The sequence below is a fragment of the Cryptotermes secundus genome, unplaced genomic scaffold (assembly GCF_002891405.2).
Source record: "Cryptotermes secundus unplaced genomic scaffold, Csec_1.0 scaffold944, whole genome shotgun sequence".
Taxonomy (NCBI): Eukaryota; Metazoa; Arthropoda; class Insecta; order Blattodea; family Kalotermitidae; genus Cryptotermes; species Cryptotermes secundus.
In genome coordinates, this window is record NW_019719375.1 from 602,198 (window position 1) to 613,082 (window position 10,885).

Sequence of the window (10,885 nt, forward strand, 5' to 3'; positions counted from 1 at the left end):
TGTAAAAAGTACAGTTGAACTGACATGACAGTTTCATTTACTGAAATCAGTTGCAAACATACTATATGAAACAATTCACACAGTAATTCTGTATAATCCATTATATCCTTAACGAACTATGAATTTTATTTCCTCAATACCATCTTCTTAAGTGAGGCAATTTAATACCCATACTGGTGTCATATTCCTCTTTCCAGGATATCCATCCTTTTTGTGTCATTTTAAAATGCGAAATATTGCAAGGCAACAAAATAAGGTGCAGGGTAGTTACCATTATAGTATATAATTTTGTAAGCAGTTGCAAAAGTTGGCATGTGGTGCAAAGGAAACCTTAGAGACTTCGTCCATGTAACCATTGTTCTGCATAGCGTAAAAGTGAAACGGTGTGTAAGTACTGCATAAATTCTTGGCTGATTGTAAATATATTACATAATTACATATTAAAGTAGTAAAAGAAATGTATGTATTTTGCAGAATGAGGAAGGAGAAACAGACAGACATCTTCATGTGAATCAGAATGGAAAAGAGAGAAAAAATGGTCACCATGATGATGCTTCTTCGGTAACAACAGTTTCATCTCCAGAACCTGAAGAATATACATATGAAAGGGCAATCCAGGGCTATGTTAACTTTGCAGAAACAAGAGTGAAATCAAGGACGGCTGTGACAAGCAGTAATCTGAACAGCAGCAGAGACCAACGTGAAAAGTCACAAACCTCAGAATCAAGCACTGAAAAAATTTCTAATGGACATCATGGGAAGGGTTTGTCATCCCCTCCACATACGCCACGAAGACAGTCTGGAGCAAAGATTGAGGAAAAACTGTCAGCATTGGAGAAAAGGAGATGCAGTTCCACAGAATTAAACAACAGTTTAAATAATGACAAAAAGATGCCTATGGCAAAAGGAGATGTACTTAAGAGAAGGGAGATGTTTGAGAGAGCTTGTGAGCTCAGTGAGCAGATATCAAAACCAGCTAGGAGACTTTCTGAAGACAACCAAGGGAGGCTGCCACATCACACAAACAAGGCTGAAACTGCGTCTCTTGTTAAAGATAAGGTCTTACTGAAATCATCAGAAAATATTAATGGAAAGGATTCAACACAATTGAGACACAGGTTTTCAAACGGTGATCTGTCTTCTACATTGTCTGTGCAAGAAAGGTTGTCACAGCTGGAGAAACGAGGAATAGAGAAGGATCAGATGTCGAATGATCTCACACAGTCAGTCAGTGAACGACTGTCAAATCTTGACTCTGCATACAACAACAATGATAACAGAAACATTACACCAGACAGAGATCCCGACTTACAGACAATGCTGGCAAGTTTCCATGGTACGGAAGAAAAAGTTTTTAACGGTACTGATAGTATTAAAGGCCCTGGGGTTGGATCTGAGAGGTCATCAAGTCCAGAAGAAGATGTTATTTATGAAACCAAGAGACAGCAGTTTCATCGATCGTTAGACAGTTTGGATGTTGAAGGTTCAAGTGACATTTGCAATGATTCCTTTGAGAGAGTTCAGAGCCTTGAGGATCTAGATTGCTGCAGTCATGCAAGAAATTACCCTGCATCTTCCACTGAAATGCTAGTTTTCTCATCTCAGAGTGGTGATACAGATAGAGATGATAGTGGCATTCACACAGCTGATGTGTCATGCTCAGTCAGCCAGGCTGATGAACCAGTAGATGATGGAGAAATCATAGTTGCCATTAATAGTATAGTCCCACATCTTGAAACCAACAGTGGATTGGATGTGTACCATCTTGAAGTTGAGATTGTGAATCAGAAACATTTGGGAAGCAGAATAGATGACCAGAAGTTCCATGTTACGGAGCCATCAGACAGTGTGGCTGCAGAACCGGTAGAAACGGCCACAGCATTCTTGGACGTGAAAGGCAATTTGGAATCACCACCACCTGAGGTGGCAGAAGTGGACGTGCCAAAAGTGCCACAGAACAAAAACAATTCTGTAAGTCCTCAGCATGACCATGCATCTTCATCAACCTCATTAATGATGCCCATGGAAGAACATGAAAATGCAGTTGATATCAAAATCCCTGTATGTTCAAAGCATGCTGGTGACAACATTACCAATGCTAACTATTCCTCAGTGGTGGTGGAAGTTCCTTTGGATCATTCAGACACTGTTAATGAATTTTTACCTTTAGGCAATGAAAATACAGTAGACTTCAGTAATACATTTACAAATGTAGCAGAAATAGTTGAGAATATTTTTGACACAAGGGATCAGTCTTGTATACAGAATAACAATACAGCACTAACCTCTCATCGTACTGACCCACCTCGGTTACCAGAGCAAATGTATGAGGCAGTGGAAACAAATACTAATGACTCTTGCATTCCAGCTGTGATATTAGATACTACTGAACATTTTCCCAGATACCTTCCTTTAGAAAAAGCTTCCTCTACACATACAGCTTGCATGCAAAACAGAGATCCTGTTCCTTGCCAGGAAAAGGCTTCGGTGGCAGATAAAAGGAAAACAGTGGTGGAAGTGTGTGAGAAGATCCGTGTTGATGGAGGTGGTACAAGTGGAACTGTGAAGTCCCCGCCCCCAACCCCATACATCGAAGTACCTAACACATGGGTTATGCCCTTCCAGGTTAGCCATGGCACACGATCATAAATTGCATGTTTTGGATGCAGTTCATTTTTTGTTTTTCTTTTGAACATAAACTCTTTAACACGTGTAAACAGGATTTGTAAGCTACAGTCTGTACTGGGTGATGCAGAGTTTTCATGCGTGTTCTTTGCACCTTAGCATTCAGAATGCTCATAGTTGTTCAGAACAGCTGTGTTGAAGGCATTAGCAATATGCAGCACAGGTTTAATTACTGCTTCTTCCTCATAGGTATGTGAACCCACCATGATTTCATGAACAACCATAAGAAATTAACAAGACCAAAATCTGAGTAGCCTCCAGGAGCATAATATTTCTATCAAATATGATCAAATTAGATTAAAATTTTCAGACGCTCCTTTTTATGCACATAGTCAAAAGAATGCAACTGTAGGAAGATGAGTTCTGTTATAGGGTAGTGTTTACTTTGTAAGCATGCATCAAAGGTTCTCTTAGCTATTGCATGGCAAAAACAATGACAAGAAAGTGGGAACACTTCAGGGATCAAGATGAGAACGATGATAATTTTCTCTTCTGTACCAGTCTGTCACCTTACTGTAATCGCAATTACATTTTAAGAATATACTAAAATAATAATGCTCATCCCATGTCAATAGAACGTTTTCATGAACCATTGTATTTATCTCATCAGATTCTAGGGCCATGTATTTACTCAGCATGGCCTGGGGAATGTGTGTTTTCATGCTGATAAATGCTGACATTGCCAGCTATTACAGTTCGTATTGATTGGATGGACTGCATGCTGTTGCACAGAGCAGATGCAGAGTTTTGAAACCTATCAAAGTTCAAGACTGAAAAATCTGCGTCTGAATAAAGATTTTTTCATGATCTAATCCAGAAAGTCTGGGACCTGCATATGCCTAGTAAACAGTCTTCCTAATTGCATGGGCATTCTCTTATTAGACCACAGGAGCTATTTGTGCAATAATGCTATACAGCAGTCTTCAGATGCCAATCTGATGTATCTTGATCACAGAGTGAAAATGTATAATTAAAACTGCCCGTATTTCAGAAAATCTATGTAAGTAGTAGCCTTGGGTTACATGATGAAGTCTGTTTTCCATCTAAAGTTTCTACAAATAATTTCAGGTGTCTTCACATGATGGCACATTTCATTTGTGTCAAGTTCAAATGTTGTCGTGTAGCTTCTTACGCTGTTTTAGTAGTTGTTGCTTCTAAACTTTAGGGTGTCTGAATCCCCCTCACTCCCAAAATATCTACGCACATTCGTAAGGCTTTTCGGTCATATCACTGGCATTCCATCTTTGGTTGGAGTACCAAGAATGAGATATAAGAATAACATTAATATCAAACTTAGGGAATTAGGTTCTGAAGGTGTTTGGAAATGGCAAAGGATCATGATTAATGGTAGACTTCCATATTACCAGTGCTGAACCCTCAGGTTATGCTGTTAAGAAAGTCACCATCAGATTAATGCTATATGGTATGATTAGTTTGTTCAACAAAGGAAAATCTGTTTCCTTATGCATTAAATGTTTGGGTAATGAGTACTGCTTTGGGCAGGAGCTTTCTTATAACATCACCAAAAACATAATAACCAGAATAAGAAAATTTTGCTGTAACAGTGAATGGCTTATTTATAATTTTGTTCTGTAATAATTGCCTTGAAAGGTGTTAAAATGTAATGGTGCTTGCACATTTTTTTTCACTTCACTATTGCATGGTTTCACTAATTACTGGGGATATGAGTGTTAAAGAACACAGTGATAAGGGGGACACACTCATGTTTTAATTATACACGCATCATAGTATTCTGAGATCGCACAGTGTGTATTGCATCTTCCGAATGGTACAGATGGTTGTGGCATGAAATGAGGGGATAAAAATCCTGTACTGCAGGAAAGCTTGAAACCTTCACGGTACCTGTATAGTATTGTTCGAGTTTAGAAAAATGTCATTCAAAATTTTAAGTGACTGTCTTATTATGTAAAACAGAAATGATAATTCCGCAGTTCAGGGTAGGCTAGAATGAGCACTCTTACTCAAGATCTTAATGCATGTACAACATAACATATTCAAACATAAGAAAACAGGAGTCACCTTAGTAATTGTTACAATCATCAGTGAGTGAAGTGCTTGTGCATTATTATTTACTTTGAAGGTTAGGATACTATATTAAATGGTTTGTAGAGATAACATGGAAAAATCCAGTCTTCCTTCTGTTCCATTCTGCAAGTAATAGTTAAAAATTATAAGTTTTTATATGTCATGCATTATGAGAGAGGGGGTGGAGCAATGCTAATTATAGACTACAAATTGTTTAAGTCACAGAGTTGTGAAGGTTACATTTTGCAGGCAAGATATAATTTAATTATCCTTTTGTGTTGAAATTCACAGATTAAGAGTGATAGGTATATACATCTTCCTGTCATGATAATGATCATAACCTACACTCGAGCACAAGAGAAGATCAATGAATACAGTCTTCATGTACATTTGTAATTTATTATATAGGATCTAGCTATCTACCAGGAATAAAGAATTATGGTGTTATGTACCTAAGTAGAGAGACAGAATGGATCTATTACCTAAAAAAGACACATCTGTTAGCATGGAATGCAATCACTGAACGAGCAGTACATTTATGTTAAAAACAGCATTTTTTTATCCTATGTTATGAATTTACATAGAATGAAGTAAACTTCATTGCCTTGACTTACATGTAACCTGTTTTTCCTTCAAGAAAATTTGATACTTTTAGGGTGGAAGGGAAGAACTTTTAAAAGTTTTTTTTTTTTACAAAAAAAAAACTCGTAAATGTTGATTGAAATAATACACGTACATTTCTCATTTCAACGTCTTTAATATACTCATTTTAAAAAGTTTAATTGTAGGTATGTTTTATGTCTTAACGAGAAGGGTGTCAGTAGGCTGTAGTGTTGCATAATGCCAGGAAAGGTCTTGTGTAACTTAAGTGCATGTTCATAGGAATATGCATGACATTTACGTGACTAGCTAAAGGAGAGCTGTGTGCTTTGAAATTGTTCCTGTTTTTGAAACTGGAAGTAAGTAGAAAATGTGACGTATATCATTCCTGTAATATTAGAGGTTTTCATGGCAGACTATGAAGAATGCCATCCTCTGTGATCTGGTGCTGTAGATCTTGTGTGAACTGACGTTTTGGAGGAACGTATCGCCTCCATCTTAAGGGTAGAAAAATCCACCAGCGAGGAACTAGCATAAGTAGGTGGCTGAAAATGGAGGAGATATATATATATTATCTAGACATACAAATTAATACAGTTTGTGGATAATAACAGAAATGATACTTAATTATTACCAGTGTTCACTATGCTTCTGAAATCAGTTTCCAATTTGATTATTCAACATGAAGAGTTTAAAGTTAATATAGTAGTAGTTTCTATGTTCAGAAAGCTGATATCTCAGAAATATTGAAAATGTGAAGGTATCAGTGGTAGACCTACTTGTATTTCTCAATACAGCAGTTTTTTCCACAATGATAAGTGCAAGGAAAGTATTATGTATTATGCTTCATTTCTTTAATTGTGATAAGCATTTAGAGGCTATGTCTTTATCTGAATGACATAAAATTAATGCAGTTACAAAGAAAGTATAGCAAGTAATTGTAACTAACAAGATTTTATGGGGCAGGTAGGAGGAATCAGTTATTTACATAGCATTTTACTCTGCTTATCAGTCTAACCTTCAGTTTTACTGATAACGAATGAGATAATGGATTGCTTACATTGCAGAAGTCATACATGTACCAGTCTACTTACAATTCATCTGAAGAGAAGATTGACACTTAATTTTTACACCTAAGCTTTAACAACATGGTAATGATAATTTCATTAGATAAGATCAGATTTATGTAGCAAGTTGCTAAATGAGTGAATTAACACTTTGCCTATTTCCCATAGGAACCTGAACAGGTGACAGAAGAGATGATATTGCTGAATAGTGGGGCAGGATCTGAAGGACATCATGTGTACAGTGAAAAGTATGACGCTCAGCAGAAACCAAGTGACACCAGTGAACTGAATTTAAATGTAGAAACTGTAACACACAAAGAAAATTCAGTTCTCAAGAGTTGTAATGCCATTCAGCAGTTGCCTTCTTCAGAAAATTTTGCTCAAAGTGTGCCTTCTGATATGAAGGAAGAGGAGAAATCATCACCTATCATGGGCAGTTTACTCAGGAATCATACCGAAGATGTTTTCTTGCCCTTAACTACAATTCAGGTAAAATAATTTTTACTGTTACCGTTGCTTTTTCTGTGAATAAACAGAATACATTTGCTATATTTAGTTTCCAGTTACCAGTTCCTCCTTATAAATGTATGATTAATAAACTTCTGCAAGGGATGTGAAAAATTAAAATCCTTTATTTAATGTCTGGCATAATAAACAGAACCTCAGCCACCAGTATATACAGGTAAATAAATTATTACCCAACAATTTTCAGTAGCTCCTTCATTTTCTTTTCTTCATTACATATTTTCCTTATATTTTTATTTTATTTAGAAATATTTGTTTCAAGTTAATTTGTGTTTATTATAATAAGTAAATACATATGTGTGTTCCAATAAGTATTGAAGAGTACTGCTTTGTGGGATATAACACCATATAGCCTGTTAAAAAATTAGGGTTGAAGAGTAAGTCAAGCAAAAAACCAACATGAAGCAGGCAGCAAACAGAGCTGTAGGTTCCTGTCTTCAGAAATGTGAGACCCCATCCTTTGGTGGGTACCAGTTTTTTTAGAGGGTCCTGCTGTTATCATCTTCCATGCAGATGGATATAACATGTTTATCTGAAGCATTGGTACCTAGCTACCAAAATATATGGCATTATATCCCAGAATACAGCAACTTGCTGCATTCATATTTTATTCTGAAGATGGAAGCAGTGAATACCTCTGAAATATTGCTATTAGACTACACAATCTCACATCCAAGTCAGTCTTTGTAATAGCTCACTGTGTGGTCTTACATTAGATTACTGACTGATATCAGGACTCAATGTATGCAAAGGAAACTGATTGCTTGCATGTACAGTATAATAGTGAACAATTTAAATACAAGGTGTCTTGGAAAGTTCCTGGACTGTTAACAACAGCAGAGTGACAGAAAATATTGTAAAAATTCATTCATGAAGACGCCATTGGGATCAATTCTGGAGTTCACCAGGAGATCTTAACAGAAAATTTGAACGCATGCCGCATTGCCACGAAGTTTGTTCCCTGTCTCTTGACAAATTATCAAAAGCAGCAGCACATAAACTTGTGTCTTGAGATACGAGAGAAGGCTAACCAGGACCCACCTTTAACATGTGATGAAAGTTGGATTTATGTTTATGATCCAGAAACAAAGCAACAGTCACTGAGAGCAAAAATGGTGCAGCAGGTCCAGAATTCAACAAAGAGCATGCTCATTGTTCTTTTTTCAATTCATCATGAATTTGTTCTTCTAAGACTATGGTCAACTCTGACTTTTACTGTGATGTTTTGAGACACTTGAGAGAATATATGCAACAAGAAAGACCAGACTTTGCCACAACCACAACTAGCTCCATCATGACAACACTCGTGCCCACATGTCCCTGTAAACCACAGAGTTTGTGACTAACAACAGCATGGTTATTGTTCCCCATCCCCCCAACTCACTGGACTTAGCGGATTTTGCCTTGTTTCCAAAATTGAAAATGAAACTGAAGGGACATCTTGAAACGGTGTCTGACATCCAAAGGAAATTGCACATGATACTTGAAAGCATTAAGGAAAATCACTTCCACAGTGCTTCTGAAGCATGGAAAAACTATGAGATCGGTATATACTTTCCCAGGGAGACTATTTTGAAGGATATGGCAGCAAAAATTGAGTAAGTTAAGCCAGCATTTCTTTTTTTACCTAGTCCAGGAACTTTCCGATAGCACCATGCAATTAACGGTGTATGCAGTCTGGAACCTTCAGTAATGATTCACAGACCTACAGCTACCTGTGCCAGTTGTGCAGTAACAGTGGATGATGAAGGATTACAGATGTGGATGAATCCAGAAGAATTTATATATTGTGCAAGACATTTAATTTAATTTGAAATGTGTACTTATTTTTATGTGACAGATCCCACCTCTGAACCTTTCAAGTGATGAGATTGTGTCAGGACTTGAATTCCCTCTGGGACCTCCAACAAGTGCAGAACCTCCCAAAGAGAAACCTCCACCACCACCGACAGAACTCAGTGATGAAGAAATGCCTCCAGTAAGTTACATTTAAATATATGTTACGTAAAAAAACTTTTTGTCACCTGAAATGTGTGAAAGTGTGCAGTGTCTATACATATACATTCTACAGCACAGAATGTGTACACGCCTAACATTTACTTGACTGTAGGTTGTCCGTTTTGTCTTATTAATTTGGGTTATTCAGTGAAACTGAGTTTGGATTTATTCTCTGAATTCTTCATATTATTTATAAAATTCACCCTCCAGTTTTCTCCAGTATTCTATCTGTGGTCCAGTTATGTAACCTTAACTGTCTTTTGTAATTTGAGAAGGTTATCTATATCTGTTGCTCTTCTATTACTGTTTAATGCGACATTTCTTCAAAATTACAATATGTTTGGGGGACAGGGTCCAGCAGGAATATGTAGTTATATAAGACTATGATAAATCAGTAATGTAATTATGTCTGTAGTCTTTGCCTGGCAACCAGTGATACACGCGGTAGTGTAGTTGGGTGAGGCACTATAGTGCAAGCTGGAAGGTCGCGGGTTCAAGTCCCGATGAGGTCATTGGATTTTTTCAGTTGACATAATCCTTCCAGCCGCACTATAGCCCTGGGGTCGGCTCAGCCTCTAACAGAAATGAGTACCTGGAATATTCTTGGGGGTAAAGGGCGGCCGGTGCGTAGGGCTGACAACCTTACCGTCATCTATGAGCCGATTGTCTAGAATGTGGGAACCTCAACCCTATGGGCCTCCACGGCCTGTTAGGGGGATACCTGATGCAAACATTACCTGAACAGAAGCACTAAGGTAAAGTTGTCCCTATGCTTAACTAATTAAGCACTATGCCATGAAAGCATATGGGGGAGTGCATGTATAGTTCCATATTTTCTTGATCTCGGCACTAGCTGCTGGAGGTGAGTGGTCAGCTTCACACCCCCGGCCTCTTTACCCCCAAGGGAAGAACCCCTGGTACCCATTGGATAGGAGGTTTGGTGGACCCCGGAGGCGGTCTTGATGACATGGAGAAGAGAAAATTCTTTACCCTACTGGGACTGAAATTCTGACTCCTCGGTTATCCAGCCATAGCCAGTCGCCATACAGACTACACTATAAGCACTAAGATAGAAAAACTACCAGAAATCGGTACTAAGCACTGTAAGTGATTATGTATTTGAGAAAAAGCAAACAATTTCTTAAATAGAATGAAGAAAAGCCAAAAATGTCACTAAAAAGGATTTTAAATTTCAGAAGGAATTATGAATGTATTACATCCGGTTATCTAGGTTATGGCATAATGTTGATTGTACCTGTGTTTAAGGGCTGAACTTTTAAGTTGGAGGTGATATGTACCTTGCCCACCAGGCAGACACCAGACTACAACAAGGTGTCATAACTCAGTAGACCACAGTATGAATTGTAACCACCATGGAAACCTCAAACTTTACATCTTAATGTGATGCCATTTTACTCATAGATGTTCATATTCATTGTAGCCTTCTGGGCATCAAATTAAGCCAGACTGGTAAAAAGTGACTCAGAGCTCAATAAATAATTTTAACCCAGAGAAGGAAGCATTACTCTGATACCATTTTTACGTGGTGAGTTACCCAGAAGAACTCTCAGAGCCAAATTTACAGTTGTTTTGATCCCAGGGCAACTAAAATGTGGAGGCCTCTATGAGTAATATTGAATATAAGTTACAGAAATTATTTTTTTTATTTCTGATAATAACTAAAAATACAAACTAACTTCTCATGATCTTAGAGAAATAAAGTCTGTGGAGCCTATTTTATTCAGTGGAAGTTACCGAAATGACTATCCCTGTTGCTCACCTCTTGAATCCAGCCCTTAGAACCGTACGTACATGTTTGAGATATTTTAGGTTATTATTATTATTATTATTATTATTATTATTGTTGTTGTTGTTGTTGTTGATGTATTCGGAGCCAGGAATGTTCTACCCAAACAAATTTTAAATATAATATAACTTAGTATTTTTATTAAATATTTATGTTT

The 10,885-nt window shown here is 37.3% G+C and overlaps 2 protein-coding genes across 9 annotated transcripts in view; one reads left to right on the top strand and one right to left on the bottom strand.

Annotated features, from left to right (window-relative positions):
* Positions 1-10,885, bottom strand: part of LOC111865511 (C2 domain-containing protein 5) — a 394,963-nt gene that overhangs the window by 365,694 nt on the left and 18,384 nt on the right. The gene's annotated exons all lie outside the window — the stretch shown is intronic.
* The window catches only part of LOC111865553, a 283,579-nt gene that overhangs the window by 240,890 nt on the left and 31,804 nt on the right, over positions 1-10,885 (top strand). For 5 of the 7 annotated variants that reach the window (XM_023853690.2, XM_023853717.2, XM_033751936.1 and 2 more), the window contains 3 exons: positions 475-2,625; positions 6,567-6,887; positions 8,764-8,901. In XM_023853690.2, the coding sequence (XP_023709458.1) occupies positions 475-2,625; positions 6,567-6,887; positions 8,764-8,901 (2,610 nt within the window). The remainder of the gene's footprint in view (positions 1-474; positions 2,626-6,566; positions 6,888-8,763; positions 8,902-10,885) is intronic. The other 2 variants (XM_023853726.2, XM_023853732.2) reach the window with 2 other exon arrangements.